We start from the raw sequence: 18,299 nt of genomic DNA on the forward strand, positions 1-18,299 counted from the left end.
GGATCGCTGTTGCGTCGTTGAAGAGATCTGCCTGTTTGGAAGCTTACTAGCGATCATGTAGCGATGCACCAGCGATCCCTACCAGGTCATATCGTTGTCGGGATAAATGGTGCGTCGCTATGTGAAACAGGACCCTTAGCCATCCCTCCTTTGTCTGCAAATTTGATTATTTTACCTTTAGTTCCCTTATCTAGATCATTTATAAAAATGTTGAACAACACTGGGGCTAGGACAGAACCTTGTGGTGCCCCACTTGTAACACTCTTCCAGTTGGATGCGCAACCATTTATTACCACTCTGAGCACTGAACCAGTCATGAATCCACCTAACCGTAGCCTTAGCAATCTTATACTTGGTCATTTTATTTCAATAAGGATGGTATGAGATACTATGAGAGAAAATGCTTTGCTGAAACTGAGATGTACTATATCTACTGCTTTCCCCTGATTCACCCAGCCAGTGATTCCATCATAGAAGGAAATTAGATTAGTCTGGCAAGACTAGTTTGCTACAAACTACTACTGGCTCTGGTTAATTACTGTATTCTTATCCAAGTACTTACATACATGCTGTTTAATAGTTTGTTCACAAATCTTTCCTGGTATAGAAGTAAGGCTCACTGGCCTGTAATTTCCTAGCTCAATATTTCCTCTTGAAAATAGGGACAACTTTTGCCCTTCTCCAATCTACTAGGACTTATCCTGGATTATCCAGGATTTTTCTAATATTCTGGTTAGTGGTTCTGCAACTTCCTCTGAAAACTCAGTACCCTAGGATTAATTCATCTGGACCAGGAGATGTAAATAAGCTAAGTGTTCCCTCCGGGGGCAGACACTGCCAGCTTGGGGCCCCTGTGCAAGAAATGTGTCTGGGCCCCCTTTTATTGCGACAAAGATACTATATATAAAAAATATATAAAGCCACACATACTTGTATATATTACATAGTCTCCTTTATTATGTATATTGCTGTCCCTTATACAGTGCCCTCTTGTTATGTACAGTACCGTCCCTTACATAGTGGATTAGATAAAGCCCTGTTTTTTATTACATACCGTCCTGTCTTGTTAGCTGTATAATGCAATGACGGCTGATGGAGCATGGGAAAGCTTCCTTTCTAATGGAGGAGCTGATGGACTGGTAGTCTGGTCACCAGCTGCTCCATCAGCAGTCATTTTATATCTAAAAAGAGGGGACTATGTAATAAAAGAGGGCGCTGTGAATAACAAAAATAATAAGAATACACTATGTAAGAGACAGCACTATACATAACAGCAGAGGAAGCTATATAATAAGGGACAGCACCATATATAACTAGAGAGGATGGTATGTAATAAGGGACGGTGTTATACATAAAAGAGGAAACTATGTAACTAAGGATGGTTATACAGAATTAGTACACTATATGCTAAGGGACTGTTTTATACATAAGCGAGTACACTATATACTAAGGGACTGTTAGACATAAGCAATAATGTCTTCCTCCCCCTGTTCCTAAGTCCATTGTAAGTCCCCCTTCCTCCCATCCCAATCCCCCACACTCCTCATTGTCCTCCCACCCGCATCCCATATTTGTCCTCTCCCCCACCCCATCATTGCCCATTCCACCACTCCCATTATTGCCCATTCCACCACCATCATTGCATTCTTCCCCACCACCCCATCCTCATTGCTTTTTCTATCACCACCTCCATCATTGCCTTCTTCCCCACCACCTCCATCATTGTCTCCTTCCTCACATTCCTATCCTTGCCTGTTCCATCACTTTCATCATTTCCTCCTCCACTACCCTCCCCATCATTGCCATCTCCTCCACCTACACAGCACCATTCACCTCTCTGCACATTCCCCCGCCGGGCTACACATGCACGCACGCACAAACACACAGCACCTCTAACTTGTCCGCAGCATCACTGCCTCCGGCTGCTTCCTCTCTGGCACAGCCAGCCACTGAATGATGACGTCATGCAGTGGCGCTGCTGTCTGCGTCAGAGACAGGAAGCATGTGCGCCGGGCAGGAACAGATCCCTGCAGCTCCGCTTCTATATTCTTTTGTAGGCAGCGAAGCTGCAGGGGTCACTCCCTGCTCGCCGAACATGAAGGCAATCTGGCCAGGGGCCCGGAGAAACATACCAGATTGCCCTTAGCCACCCTGCAGGGCCCCCCCGGTGCAGCCGCACAGGCGTTATGTCCGCCCACGGTTCCTTAACCATCTCTCTGTTATGGATAGTGTGGATTCTTTTATTTCTTCGATGGCACCGTGCGGATCAGTTGATGTTACATTTGCTTTCTTAGAGAACATAGATACAAAATAGGAATGTAAAAGTTCGGCTTCTCAACATCATTTCTGACCTTTGACTTTTCTTTTGCTTTTGACATACCCCCAAAATCCTTTGCTACTTTTGGTCTCCCTTAATTACTGGCTTTAACTCTTGCCCTTGTTTCCCTGCAGACCGCATTATATTCTTCTTTAGCTATGCCCCCTCTTTCCATTTCATATACATTTCTTTCTTCCTTTTTAACAAGTGATAAGTTCTGTGTTCATCCATCTTGGTCTATTTAAATGCTTCCTATTCTTCCTTCTTTTCAGGATTGTTACTGATTGTGCATTGAGAATTTTATTTTGTAAAGTCACCCATCCTTCTCGGACACCCACGTAAGAGGTTTTTTCATGTTTTTACCAGCAAAAATGCTTACAAGAAGCATCCCATTCATTTTAATGAATTGCGCACTTTTTGCGCATATTGATGCGGTTTTTACAGCGAAAAAAAGCGCAGCATGCTCATTACTGTCACGGAAAAATCCGTATTTCTAACTATATTCTATGAGCAGAAGGATGCTCCTGTAAAAAACATGCAAAAAAACTTTTTCCTGGGAAGGAGTCAGTTTTTTTCTGCATACGTGGGTACATAGCCTTAGAACTTCCGGCTATTGGACCTTTTCCTACCCTCTGAGTCCATTAAAATCTTTCTTTCAGAAGTCCAACCTCAATTCTGAGTCTTCGCTGGTCTTCCTCCTCTTGTAATACAAAATTGAAGGATAGCATGATCACTGCCTCCTAAAGTCCGAGCCACCTTTTACTTCCTCAGTCATTTCCTCCCTGTTGGTAAGAATTAGGTCCAAGATGGCAGAGCCTCGTGTTCTCTCTTCTACCTTTTCAAAGATAAAGTTGTCAGCAAGAGAAGATAAGAATTTTATGGATCCAGTATTTTTGTCTGAAAGAGATTCCCAACAGATATCTGGAGAGTTAACTTCTCCCATGATCACCATGTGGTACTTTTTTGAGGAGTGAGACAATCTGATATAAGAAGAGTTCATCCATATCATCCATCGAAGGAGCCCACCTCACCCCGACATATCCACGTTCCATTGAAGGCATCCAGCTCACTGTAGACAGACACATCTGCGTCTCGTGAAAGGACTCACATCACCGCAGACCGACAGATCTGCATCGAAGGAGCCCATAGCCCACTGATCTGCATCCCACGGACCACACCAGATGCCATACACATTACTAAGCTGGACCTGCCAGTATCGATGATCGAACATATAAGTGGGCACCAGTCACCTGTTTTCCATCACATCATTGTTCATGAGATGTTGCCGGCGATGTGACAGTCGATGGCCTGCTCACAGAGAACGATGTGTGGCCAGCGGAATGAGCACTCGTGATAAAGTTGGCTGTCGGCCAAACTATCTGCATCTGACTGAAAGAAACCAGACGACATATCCCATCTTTTGGAGGTCCAGACTGCAGATTACACAGACAAATCTGTACCTCATGAATGGAGTACAAATCACAGAATTTTGACCATGGACAGCAAGGAAGATCCCATACTGATGAGATGGAGGCCAGCCACTCATAGGCAGAGCCCAGACGAGAGAGCCAGCAGTAATTGCTCCATTGCCCAAAACTTATGTCCTTCATAGAAGGCAAGTCCCCAGCCACCAGTCTAAAGCCCCCGTTACTGCGATATCGCTAGCAATATCGCTGTAAAGTCACCGATTTTGTGACTTTGCAGCGATATCGCTGCATGTGATACCTCCGACCGGCTCCCCCGCTGGTTATCGCTGGTCGCGAGAGAAGCTCCTGGACCATTCCTCGTTGGCCACTTCCTGCTGGGGCTTCCTGTGGCGCCGACGAGTGACGCGTGGAGCCGGGAGGGAGGACACAGGATCGCCGCGTCTGACAGGTAAGTAGCGATCCCCGTCTCCAGCGATGTCGCTGGTGAGATCTGCCTGTGTGACAGCTCACTAGCGACCACCTAGCGATGCACCAGCGATCCTGACCACGTCATATCGCTAGTCGGGATCGCTGGTGCATCGCTAGGTGTAACGGTAAGATAGGGTGCGCCGATCGCATGCGTGCAAATGCGATAGTAGGCGGTGATCCCGGATGGGGCGGGCAGGGAGCCGGATCGGGGCGGGGCTTACCGACAGTGCGCAGCGTTGTTTCAACGCTAATGTGAAACCAGCCTAAGGCTCACACATGGAATCTGTGTCAGGTCTATCTCGCCCTCGCAGCTGCTCCTTATGGCTGATTGGGGGAAGGGCTCTCTTAGGCTGTGTGCACACACTGCGGATTCGGTGCACAGTACCATTATAATCAATGGACATAGAAATCCGCAGTGCACACAGTGCAGAATTTTTGTGCAGATTTGCTGCGGTTTCAAAACTGCAGCATGTCAATTCTTTGTGCGGATTCCGCTGCGGTTTGGCACCTGCTCCATGGCAGTTGTCAAACCGCAGAAAATCTGCAGATAAACCACAAGTCTTTTGACCTGCGGATTTACACATATCCGGGCGGAAAATTCCACAGCACAATCCGCAGTGTGTGAACACACCCTTACTGAGAAGAAATCTGCAGAAAGTTCTACCACAGAGCTTTCCTCGTAGGTACCAGCAGATGAGCTGTCCCGGTGAGCTGCACTCTCAGCATCATTACCTTGGGAGCTGGCACTTTCTTCGGAAGCATTGCCCTCTATACAAATCACAGCTGCGATCGTTTCCTACATGATGGAAACACAAACTCACAAGTCTGAATGAGGTCGTATTTTTGTGAGATATTTCACACAGCTAAGAAACGTTTAAAATCTCGGCGCCATCGTCCCGCAGCCTTCATTCCTCCACATTGGAGCAGTCAAGGTTAATACACGACTCACAGTCATAGTGAAAATAGTCTTATTTTCTGATGCCGCGAAGCCACAATAGAAAAGTCCCATCAGCCCAAAATATACAGAACCGTGGACACAAACAAATACACAACACACCCCAGCGAGAAACCTACACAAAACATGAAGGACACAATCGTGGACACTGCGGAGATCATGACCTGGAGTGGCACCTCTTGGACTGGCAACCATATAGTCTTTATTGCAACAAGTCCATAACCATAAGAGAAGACACGAGGCTGCTGGTCTCCAACCTCATGGCCAGGTCCAGGATGTAACAGACAAGACGAGGACATGTGTGACAGCTCATGCTGGTGACTGAACATTCAGCAGTGAAGACCATGGGTGGAGTAGTTCTATTCTCAGACAAATTTCACCAAGCGGCCCATGGTCTCCGAAGCTTTCATGCGCACAGGCGGGACTGGATCCTTCAACAAGACGATGAGAGCTGGAAAGAGAAGACGACAGTCAGCAAGGAAGGTCTTACCACAGACAATCTGCTCACAAGGAGGAGGCGAGTCATCAGTCAGCCATCCTCAGAAGTTGTAGAAAAGTGTGAAAGTCCAGAGCCAAAGTCTGAGGCTGCACTACTGCGAGCAGACAGGAGAGCTGGTGTGACCCCATCAATAACTGCAATCTGAGAATACGGGGGGTCCTTAACTGTCGTACAGCCGCAGACATTGGGCCTAGAATTTCATGAGAACACTAGGTATTTTGCCCAGATTGCGAGACTACCCCTCATGAAGTGTAGACCGTTATGGAAGATCAACCATCCTCTCTTTGCCAATTGTTTTTTTTTCCTCAAAAAACTGCTCTTTTTGGCATTCGCTCCAGACCAGGAGAATAAAAGGTCCAAAGAACACCAGCAGCCCGTAATTCAGACGGTGCGATCACCTATAGCTTGCCCCCATTCTTCCTCCTGGACGCCCCTTCCCCGCTATATGTGTTGGGGATTTGGCAGTCAGTGGTTCTCCGCCTGTCTCTCCTATTACACCCCCTGCTCTCTGTCCTTGGCGCAGGGCCCGGCTCGCTCTCTGGGCAGCGTTACTTCCAGTAGCTGTTTACATGCGACCCTATGGGAAGCTCGGAGAGATCCGTCTGCACGTTAGCAGGACAGACGGCCTAATGAGATCATGGTGCTTCCTCCTGCCCCCGCAGTCAAAGCGCAGGCTCCCGGGGGACAGAGGAGCAGGTTGCACAGATGTAAATCTCCTTATCCTGGAAGCTGCTCAGCTGATCATAGCAATAGAGGAAGGAAAACAGCAGCGTCCAGGTCATCAGACACAGGCCATAAAGATGAGTGATGACCCACAAGATCCTGCTCCGACCCCCTGCTATACATCAGGTAATGTGCCAAGGATGGGAGACACAGAAGAGCAGCGCCCACAACAGGAGTCACAGAGAAGAGGATCAACCTATCTATGCAAACTAATGCACACCTCGGATCTGAAGCGTGTCTTCCCGGCCTGACTGCACGGCTCCTGCCTATGATGTAGGGTATAAGTCACAGAAAGACCAATGCAGGCAGGGAGCACCCGAAAACGAGGGAAACAGAGCACAGATATTCAGGGAGCACCCGAAAACAAGGGAAACCGAGCGCAGACAGGCAGGGAGCACCAGAGAACAAGGGAAACCGAGCACAGACAGGCAGGGAGCACCCGAGAACGAGGGAGACAGAGCACAGACAGGCAGGGAGCACCCGAAAACGAGGGAAACAGAGCACAGATATTCAGGGAGCACCCGAAAACAAGGGAAACAGAGCACAGATATTCAGGGAGCACCCGAAAACAAGGGAAACCGAGCGCAGACAGGCAGGGAGCACCAGAGAACAAGGGAAACCGAGCACAGACAGGCAGGGAGCACCCGAGAACGAGGGAGACAGAGCACAGACAGGCAGGGAGCACCAGAGAACAAGGGAAACCGAGCACAGATATTCAGAGAGCACCCGAGAACGAGGGAGACAGAGCGCAGACAGGCAGGGAGCACCAGAGAACAAGGGAAACCGAGCACAGACAGGCAGGGAGCACCCGAGAACAAGGGAAATCGAGCACAGACAGGCAGGGAGCACCAGAGAACAAGGGAAACCGAGCACAGATATTCAGAGAGCACCCGAGAACGAGGGAGACAGAGCGCAGACAGGCAGGGAGCACCAGAGAACAAGGGAAACCGAGCACAGACAGGCAGGGAGCACCCGAGAACGAGGGAAATCGAGCACAGACAGGCAGGGAGCACCCGAGAACGAGGGAAATCGAGCACAGATATTCAGGGAGCACCCGAGAACGAGGGAAACCGAGCACAGACAGGCAGGGAGCACCCGAGAACGAGGGAAACCGAGCACAGATATTCAGGGAGCACCCGAGAACGAGGGAGACAGAGCGCAGACAGGCAGGGAGCACCCGAGAACAAGGGAAATCGAGCACAGACAGGCAGGGAGCACCAGAGAACAAGGGAAACCGAGCACAGATATTCAGAGAGCACCCGAGAACGAGGGAGACAGAGCGCAGACAGGCAGGGAGCACCAGAGAACAAGGGAAACCGAGCACAGACAGGCAGGGAGCACCCGAGAACGAGGGAAATCGAGCACAGACAGGCAGGGAGCACCCGAGAACGAGGGAAATCGAGCACAGATATTCAGGGAGCACCCGAGAACGAGGGAAACCGAGCACAGACAGGCAGGGAGCACCCGAGAACGAGGGAAACCGAGCACAGATATTCAGGGAGCACCCGAGAACGAGGGAGACAGAGCACAGGTATTCAGGGAGCACCCGAGAACGAGGGAAACAGAGCACAGACAGGCAGGGAGCACCAGAGAACAAGGGAAATCGAGCACAGACAGGCAGGGAGCACCAGAGAACAAGGGAAACCGAGCACAGATATTCAGAGAGCACCCGAGAACGAGGGAGACAGAGCGCAGACAGGCAGGGAGCACCAGAGAACAAGGGAAACCGAGCACAGACAGGCAGGGAGCACCCGAGAACGAGGGAAATCGAGCACAGACAGGCAGGGAGCACCCGAGAACGAGGGAAATCGAGCACAGATATTCAGGGAGCACCCGAGAACGAGGGAAACCGAGCACAGACAGGCAGGGAGCACCCGAGAACGAGGGAAACCGAGCACAGATATTCAGGGAGCACCCGAGAACGAGGGAGACAGAGCACAGGTATTCAGGGAGCACCCGAGAACGAGGGAAACAGAGCACAGACAGGCAGGGAGCACCAGAGAACAAGGGAAACCGAGCACAGACAGGCAGGGAGCACCTGAGAACGAGGGAGACAGAGCACAGACAGGCAGGGAGCACCCGAAAACGAGGGAAACAGAGCACAGATATTCAGGGAGCACCCGAAAACAAGGGAAACCGAGCGCAGACAGGCAGGGAGCACCAGAGAACAAGGGAAACCGAGCACAGACAGGCAGGGAGCACCAGAGAACAAGGGAAACCGAGCACAGATATTCAGAGAGCACCCGAGAACGAGGGAGACAGAGCGCAGACAGGCAGGGAGCACCAGAGAACAAGGGAAACCGAGCACAGACAGGCAGGGAGCACCCGAGAACGAGGGAAATCGAGCACAGACAGGCAGGGAGCACCCGAGAACGAGGGAAATCGAGCACAGATATTCAGGGAGCACCCGAGAACGAGGGAAACCGAGCACAGACAGGCAGGGAGCACCCGAGAACGAGGGAAACCGAGCACAGATATTCAGGGAGCACCCGAGAACGAGGGAGACAGAGCACAGGTATTCAGGGAGCACCCGAGAACGAGGGAAACAGAGCACAGATATTCAGGGAGCACCCGAAAACGAGGGAGACAGAGCGCAGACAGGCAGGGAGCACCCGAGAACGAGGGAGAAAGAGCGCAGACAGGCAGGGAGCACCCGAGAACGAGGGAGACAGAGCACAGATATTCAGGGAGCACCCAAGAACGAGGGAGACAGAGCACAGATATTCAGGGAGCACCCAAGAACGAGGGAGACAGAGCGCAGATAGGCAGGGAGCACCCGAGAACAAGGAAAACCGAGCACAGATATTCAGGGAGCACCCGAGAACGAGGGAAACCGAGCACAGATATTCAGGGAGCATCAGAGAACGAGGGAGACAGAGCACAGACAGGCAGGGAGCACCAGAGAACGAGGGAAACCGAGCGCAGATATTCAGGGAGCACCCGAGAACGAGGGAGACAGAGCACAGACAGGCAGGTAGCACCCGAGAACGAGGGAGACAGAGCACAGACAGGCAGGGAGCACCCGAAAACGAGGGAAACAGAGCACAGATATTCAGGGAGCACCCGAAAACAAGGGAAACCGAGCGCAGACAGGCAGGGAGCACCAGAGAACAAGGGAAACCGAGCACAGACAGGCAGGGAGCACCCGAGAACGAGGGAGACAGAGCACAGACAGGCAGGGAGCACCAGAGAACAAGGGAAACCGAGCACAGATATTCAGAGAGCACCCGAGAACGAGGGAGACAGAGCGCAGACAGGCAGGGAGCACCAGAGAACAAGGGAAACCGAGCACAGACAGGCAGGGAGCACCCGAGAACGAGGGAAATCGAGCACAGACAGGCAGGGAGCACCCGAGAACGAGGGAAATCGAGCACAGATATTCAGGGAGCACCCGAGAACGAGGGAAACCGAGCACAGACAGGCAGGGAGCACCCGAGAACGAGGGAAACCGAGCACAGATATTCAGGGAGCACCCGAGAACGAGGGAGACAGAGCACAGATATTCAGGGAGCACCCGAAAACGAGGGAGACAGAGCGCAGACAGGCAGGGAGCACCCGAGAACGAGGGAAACCGAGCACAGGTATTCAGGGAGCACCCGAGAACGAGGGAAACAGAGCACAGATATTCAGGGAGCACCCGAAAACGAGGGAGACAGAGCGCAGACAGGCAGGGAGCACCCGAGAACGAGGGAGAAAGAGCGCAGACAGGCAGGGAGCACCCGAGAACGAGGGAGACAGAGCACAGATATTCAGGGAGCACCCAAGAACGAGGGAGACAGAGCACAGATATTCAGGGAGCACCCAAGAACGAGGGAGACAGAGCGCAGATAGGCAGGGAGCACCCGAGAACGAGGAAAACCGAGCACAGATATTCAGGGAGCACCCGAGAACGAGGGAAACCGAGCACAGATATTCAGGGAGCACCCGAGAACGAGGGAAACCGAGCACAGATATTCAGGGAGCATCAGAGAACGAGGGAGACAGAGCACAGACAGGCAGGGAGCACCCGAAAACGAGGGAAACAGAGCACAGATATTCAGGGAGCACCCGAAAACAAGGGAAACCGAGCGCAGACAGGCAGGGAGCACCAGAGAACAAGGGAAACCGAGCACAGACAGGCAGGGAGCACCCGAGAACGAGGGAGACAGAGCACAGACAGGCAGGGAGCACCAGAGAACAAGGGAAACCGAGCACAGATATTCAGAGAGCACCCGAGAACGAGGGAGACAGAGCGCAGACAGGCAGGGAGCACCAGAGAACAAGGGAAACCGAGCACAGACAGGCAGGGAGCACCCGAGAACGAGGGAAATCGAGCACAGACAGGCAGGGAGCACCCGAGAACGAGGGAAATCGAGCACAGATATTCAGGGAGCACCCGAGAACGAGGGAAACCGAGCACAGACAGGCAGGGAGCACCCGAGAACGAGGGAAACCGAGCACAGATATTCAGGGAGCACCCGAGAACGAGGGAGACAGAGCACAGATATTCAGGGAGCACCCGAAAACGAGGGAGACAGAGCGCAGACAGGCAGGGAGCACCCGAGAACGAGGGAAACCGAGCACAGGTATTCAGGGAGCACCCGAGAACGAGGGAAACCGAGCACAGATATTCAGGGAGCACCCGAAAACGAGGGAGACAGAGCGCAGACAGGCAGGGAGCACCCGAGAACGAGGGAGAAAGAGCGCAGACAGGCAGGGAGCACCCGAGAACGAGGGAGACAGAGCACAGATATTCAGGGAGCACCCAAGAACGAGGGAGACAGAGCACAGATATTCAGGGAGCACCCAAGAACGAGGGAGACAGAGCGCAGATAGGCAGGGAGCACCCGAGAACGAGGAAAACCGAGCACAGATATTCAGGGAGCACCCGAGAACGAGGGAAACCGAGCACAGATAATCAGGGAGCACCCGAGAACGAGGGAAACCGAGCACAGATATTCAGGGAGCATCAGAGAACGAGGGAGACAGAGCACAGACAGGCAGGGAGCACCAGAGAACGAGGGAAACCGAGCGCAGACAGGCAGGTAGCACCCGAGAACGAGGGAGACAGAGCACAGACAGGCAGGGAGCACCCGAAAACGAGGGAAACAGAGCACAGATATTCAGGGAGCACCCGAAAACAAGGGAAACCGAGCGCAGACAGGCAGGGAGCACCAGAGAACAAGGGAAACCGAGCACAGACAGGCAGGGAGCACCCGAGAACGAGGGAGACAGAGCACAGACAGGCAGGGAGCACCAGAGAACAAGGGAAACCGAGCACAGATATTCAGAGAGCACCCGAGAACGAGGGAGACAGAGCGCAGACAGGCAGGGAGCACCAGAGAACAAGGGAAACCGAGCACAGACAGGCAGGGAGCACCCGAGAACGAGGGAAATCGAGCACAGACAGACAGGGAGCACCCGAGAAAGAGGGAAATCGAGCACAGATATTCAGGGAGCACCCGAGAACGAGGGAAACCGAGCACAGACAGGCAGGGAGCACCCGAGAACGAGGGAAACCGAGCACAGATATTCAGGGAGCACCCGAAAACGAGGGAGACAGAGCGCAGACAGGCAGGGAGCACCCGAGAACGAGGGAGAAAGAGCGCAGACAGGCAGGGAGCACCCGAGAACGAGCGAGACAGAGCACAGATATTCAGGGAGCACCCAAGAACGAGGGAGACAGAGCACAGATTCAGGGAGCACCCAAGAACGAGGGAGACAGAGCGCAGATAGGCAGGGAGCACCCGAGAACGAGGAAAACCGAGCACAGATATTCAGGGAGCACCCGAGAACGAGGGAAACCGAGCACAGATATTCAGGGAGCATCAGAGAACGAGGGAGACAGAGCACAGACAGGCAGGGAGCACCAGAGAACGAGGGAAACCGAGCGCAGATATTCAGGGAGCACCCGAGAACGAGGGAGACAGAGCACAGACAGGCAGGTAGCACCCGAGAACGAGGGAGACAGAGCACAGACAGGCAGGTAGCACCCGAGAACGAGGGAGACAGAGCACAGACAGGCAGGTAGCACCTGAGAACGAGGGAGACAGGCAGGTAGCACCCGAGAACGAGGGAGACAGCACAGACAGACAGGGAGCACCCGAAAACGAGGGAAACAGAGCACAGATATTCAGGGAGCACCCAAAAACGAGGGAAACAGAGCACCGATATTCAGGGAGCACCCGAGAACACCGAACGCAGACAGGCAGGGAGCACCCAAGAACGAGGGAAACCGAGCACAGATATTCAGGGAGCACCCGAAAACGAGGGAAACCGAACGCAGACAGGCAGGGAGCACCCGAGAACGAGGGAGACAGAGCACAGGTATTCAGGGAGCACCCGAAAACGAGGGAGACAGAGCACAGACATGCAGGTAGCACCAGAGAACGAGGGAGACAGAGCGCAGACAGGCAGGGAGCACCCGAAAACGAGGGAGACAGAGCACAGACAGGCAGGGAGCACCCGAGAACGAAGGAAACCGAGCGCAGATATTCAGGGAGCACCCGAGAACAAGGGAGACAGAGCACAGACAGGCAGGTAGCACCAGAGAACGAGGGAAACCGAGCGCAGATATTCAGGGAGCACCCGAGAACGAGGGAGACAGAGCACAGACAGGCAGGTAGCACCCGAGAACGAGGGAGACAGAGCACAGACAGGCAGGGAGCACCCGAGAACGAGGGAGACAGAGCACAGACAGGCAGGGAGCACCCGAGAAAGAGGGAGACCAAGTGCAGACCGGCAGGGTACCCGAGAAAGAAGGAGACCAAGTGCAGGGAGAATATGAGTAAGAGGGAGACCAATCGCGGACAGGAGAGGAGAACCGGGGGAAGAGAGATCAAGCACAGACAGGCAAGGATGACAACAGTAAGAGGGACACCAAACTCAAGCATGCAGGAAGGACACAAGGGAAACCAAGTGCTGACAGGCAGTGGAGAAACGAAGAAGAAGAACAAAAGCAGGGGGGACACGAGTAAAAGGAAGACCAAGTGCAGAGAGGCATGCAAGGCAAGAGGAAGAAAAAGACAAGGTGCAAATAGGCATGGAGGACATAAATAAGAGTAAGACCAAGGGCAAAAAAACAGGGAACACTTATGGGAGAAGCCCTGACACTTTATTAAACTCATCATCCACCTAACAAGGAACTCACATGACACCAGATGATCTAAATCAACCATTTTACACTGATCCGGCTGCATGTGCAACACCAAGAACCCTGCAGAGATGAAAAACAAAAACACATTAAGCTGAAATGCCCCTGCAGTAGGAGGAGCAGTCTTCACGCCCATGTCCAGGGCACCCTGTGGTGGGTGGAGCAGACCCCCTCGCATAACATAACAATTTACGAATGTGGCAGAGAATACCAATGAATAATGGGGCGGCTGCTCGGATGTCGGGCCAGATGCTCTTGAAGTAGGAAATGTTGGTCTGGATGAGGCGAGGAGTCATGTCTGGAAATCCCAGCAGCTGGAAAAGAACAGGTTAATGTCACATGAAGGCGACTGTTCCTCAACCTGGACAGCAGACAATCCCCTGCCCCATCTGCAGGTGCTCCTCCTCTATATGGGGGGGTCTCTGCTCGCTCACACTCAGCTCCTCACCAGGTGTTTGCAGACATCATTCATAAACTCCCCAAAGTGCAGTCCTCTATCGGGGTGCAGGTGGGTGGTGAACATATCCGCCAGACCTTGGTTGTTCAGACTTGGGGCACACATCTGTAGAGCAAACTTACAAGCCTGCGAAACAAGAGGAGAGAGAAGACCCAGGGGGCCAGGTAACGCCAGATTAAACCCTGTGGACCAGATCAGACCCGGGGGCCAGGTAAGCCAAATCAGAAACGGCGGGGGCAGGTAGCGCCGGATCAGACCCGGGATGGGGGGGCAAGTAACGTGGGATCAGACCCGGGGGGCCAAGTAGCGCGGAATCACACCCGGGGGTGGGGCCAAGTAGCGTGGGATCAGACCTGGGGGTGGGGCAAGTAATGTGGGATCAGACCTGGGGGTGGGGCAAGTAATGTGGGATCAGACCCGGGGGGTGGGGGTGGGGGGGCTAAGTACTGCGGGATCAGACCCGGGAGGCCAAAAAACGCAGGATCAGACCCGGGGGGCCAGGTAGAGTCAAGTCAGAAACGACGCGGGCAGGGAGCGTTGAATCAGACCCAGGGGGTTAAGTAACGCGGAATAAGACCCGGGGGCCAGGTAACGCCAAATCAGAAACGACAGAAGCAGGTAGCGCCTGAGACCTGGGGGGGTCCAATAAATGAGTGATCATACCAGGGGGCCAAGTGACGCGGGATCAGACGCGGGGGGTGGGGGCCAAGTGACGCGGGATCAGACGCGGGGGTGGGGGCCAAGTGACGCGGGATCAGACGCGGGCGGCCAAGTGACGCGGGATCAGACGCGGGCGGCCAAGTGACGCGGGATCAGATGCGGGGGGCCAAGAAAAGCAGGATAAGACCCGAGTGGTCTAGTAACGCTGAATCAGACCTGGGGGGCCAGGTAATGCCGAATCAGACCTGGAAGGCTCAAGTACCGCCACATCTGACCCGGGGTGCCACGTAACACCGGATCAGAACCAGGGAAAGCCAAGGAATACCGGAGAAGACCCGGGGAGGCCAGGTAATGTCGGATCTCTTCTATGATGGGTTTACATCGCACAGCCATGGCCTTTGTATCTACTTTCTGTGGCAGTTGTGCGGTAAGCTTATTTTGCCCGTGCCACACTCACAATGACCCGCTGTGCTTCGCCATCAGAGGCCTCTATAGCAGCTTTTTGTCCATCATCAGGTCATGGAGACCTTTCAGAGCAACACGTGGCAAATGCGACGTGGGATGATTTTGGATGTAAGGTGCCGACCCTTTATAATTATGTTACATTTTGGGTTTATTTTACCTGATGAAGCCCCGAGTCATCCACTCAATTGTATATCTACAAGGTGGTAGGAAATTTGTCATCCATAACAGCTTTGATCTGTAGATTAGATTCACAGTATACAAGGGTCAGGCCCCCACTAACGCATCGCCCGTCTGGAGTGTAAATTGTAATACAGAAGATCTGTGGATGACAACATGGGGGAGAATCGTCTGACCCCTTCCCAACAAGCTGCGACATTTACCTTCACCACATCCGGTTTAGGGTCCTGCAGGTGAAGAAGTAATGTCACTAAACCATTCAGAATCTGCTCGAACAGAGTTTCCCCCCCACGGCCAGAGCTGAACTTTGTGAGATTCCCGAACAAGATGACGGAGGATCTACGCAACTCTTCCCTGTCCTTAAAAAAAAAAAAAAAAAAAAAAAAATATAATAATAGATGAGATTTTGTGCTATAGTAACCAAGGATCCTACTGCTGAGCAAACGCAGGCCCCACTCACAAGAATAACCACAGAGGACCTCACCGTCAAGCAAACACAGATCCCATTCCTCATACCCAAGGACCCCATAGTTGGAATCACTGTTATGGGCGTTACTGTTAAGGGTGCTTCTATCAATCCTTATATACTGTAGACCCCAATGAAAGTGATAACTCCAAAACCCTTTCAAACCCTAACGAGATAATCCCGGTCAAGTGTTCTCCTACTCCTCACTGAGCCCAGTACCAGCATTCTCCTCGTCCTCTATGGGCCTGGCACTGGTGTTCTCCGAGGGCCTGGTGCCTGTGTTTTCCTACTCCTTCGTGAGCCCGGCCCTAGTGTTCTCCTCCTTATTTTTGGGTCTGGCCCTGGTGTTCTGATCCTAAGTGAGCCTGGTGCAGGTGTTGTCACCCTCTGCTGGCCCGGAGCTGGTGTTCTCCAACTTCTGCAGGGGCCCGTTGCCAGTGCTGTTCTACTCCTCCGTAGTTCTGGTGCCGGTGAATTGCTACTGCTCCGAGGGTCCAGTACTGGTGTTCTCCCCTGTGGGCCCGATGCTGGTGTTCTCATCCTCCTCCATGGGCCTGGTACCGGCGTTTTCTTCATTAGTGGGCCCAGTGCTGTGGTTCTCCTCCGTGAGCCTGGAGCTACATCCCCTCCCCTCAGAAAATTCCATCAATGCATCCAATCACAGACTCAGAAAGGCTCAGAAATTTCGAAGAGGATAAAACATTGTAAGGATGAGATGTCTCCGGCCCCGGGGGTCAGAGTGAGAGCAGAAATACCAGATGAGACAATGCGCAAATCTCTACAAGAAGCCAACGATCGTGAGAGAGAGAACAGAGTCTCAATCAGATGAACACCTCATAATAGAGTCACGTACATATAATATATATATATATATATATATATATATATATATATATACACACACACACACACACACACACAGTGCTCAGCATAATTGAGTACACCCCATATATACAGTGTTCAGCATAAATGAGTACACCCCCTGTATTATCAGTACATTAGAGATACCATGCTCAACATAAATAAGTATACCACTTGTATTATAAAAAAAACAACAAAAAAAAACAAAAAACTGATGAGCATATATGCAAAGGCAAGTAAATTAGTAAATGGTAATGGAACATGTAATAACAGAGGACACTTTGTTAACATTCTATGATTCTAACATTCTATGATCCTCCTGGGCCATCTGGTCCAACCCTATTAGAATCATAGAATGGTAGAGTTGGAAGGGACCTCCTGGGCCATCTGGTCCAACCCCCTGCTCAAAGCAGGATTCACTCAACCATCCCAGACAGATGTCTGTCCAGCCTCTGTTTGAAGACCTCCATTGAAGGAGAACTCACCACTTCTCGTGGCAGCCTGTTTCACTCGATCACCCTCACTGGCAAAAAGTTTTTTCTAATATCTAATCTGTGTCTCCTCCCATTCAGTTTCATCCCATTGCGTCTTGCATTTCCATGTGCAAATGAGAATAAAGATGATCTTTCTACAATGTGACAGCCCTTCAGATATTTGTAGACAGCTATTAAGTCTCCTCTCAGTCTTCTCTTTTAACAAGCTAAACATTCCCAGATTCTTTAACCGTTCCTCGTAGGACATACTTTGCAGTCCGCTCACCGTCCTGGTCGCTTTTCTCTGAATTTGCTCCCGTTTGTCAATGGCTTTTTTAGAGTGTGGCGCTCAAAACTGGACACAGTATTCCAGATGAGGCCTGACCAAGGAGGAGTAGAGGGGGATCATGACTGCACATGATCAAGACTACAGTGGGGGAAAAAAGTTTTTAGTCAGCCACCAATTGTGCAAGTTCTCCCACTTATAAAGATGAGAGCGGCCTGTAATTGACATCATAGGTAGGTAGACTACAACTATGAGAGACACAATGAGAAAACAAATCCAGAAAATCACCTTGTCTGATTTGGGAAGATTTATTTTTCAAACTATGGTGGAAAATAAGTATTTGGTCGCCTAAAAACCTGCAAGATTTCTGGCTCTCACAGACCTGTAACTTCTTCTGTAAGAGGCTCCTCTGTCCTCCCCTCATTACCTGTAGTAATGGCGCCTGTTTATAATATACACCTGTCCACAACCTCAGACAGTCTGACTCCAAACTCCACTATGGTGAAGACCAAAGAGCTGTGAAGGACACCAGAAACAAAATTGCAGCCCTGCACCGGGCTGGGAAGACTGAATCTGCGATAGGCAAGTAGCTTGGTGTGATGAAATCAACTGTGGGAGCAATAATAAGAAAATGGAAGACATACAAGACCACTGATAATCTCCCTCCATCTGGGGCTCCACGCAAGATCTCTCCCCGTGGGGTCAAAATGATCACAAGAACGGTGAGCAAAAATCCCAGAACCACACAGGGGTACCTAGTGAATGAGCTGCATAGAGCGGAGACCACCGTAACAAAGGCTACCATCAGTAACACACTGCGCCGCCATATACAGTGGGGAAAAAAAAGTATGTATTCAGCCACCAATTGTGCAAGTTCTTCCACTTAAAAAGATGAGAGCGGCCTGTAACTGACAACATTACCACAACTATGAG

At 51.8% G+C, this 18,299-nt stretch overlaps 1 protein-coding gene across 4 annotated transcripts in view; it reads right to left on the bottom strand.

Moving 5' to 3' along the window:
- Positions 1-5,163: 5,163 nt before the first annotated feature.
- Positions 5,164-18,299, bottom strand: part of MROH1 (maestro heat like repeat family member 1) — a 157,216-nt gene continuing 144,080 nt past the window's right edge. For 3 of the 4 annotated variants that reach the window (XM_073562389.1, XM_073562386.1, XM_073562387.1), the window contains 5 exons: positions 15,484-15,639; positions 13,970-14,104; positions 13,733-13,835; positions 13,519-13,584; positions 5,164-5,618 (listed from right to left, as the gene is read on the bottom strand). In XM_073562389.1, coding sequence (XP_073418490.1) covers positions 5,533-5,618; positions 13,519-13,584; positions 13,733-13,835; positions 13,970-14,104; positions 15,484-15,639 — 546 coding nt within the window. In that variant the 3' untranslated portion in view covers positions 5,164-5,532. The remainder of the gene's footprint in view (positions 5,619-13,518; positions 13,585-13,732; positions 13,836-13,969; positions 14,105-15,483; positions 15,640-18,299) is intronic. The other variant, XM_073562390.1, reaches the window with a different exon arrangement.

The sequence above is a fragment of the Dendrobates tinctorius genome, unplaced genomic scaffold (assembly GCF_039654945.1).
Source record: "Dendrobates tinctorius isolate UK_male_01 unplaced genomic scaffold, ASM3965494v1 ptg000349l, whole genome shotgun sequence".
In the NCBI taxonomy this organism is placed as follows: Eukaryota; Metazoa; Chordata; class Amphibia; order Anura; family Dendrobatidae; genus Dendrobates; species Dendrobates tinctorius.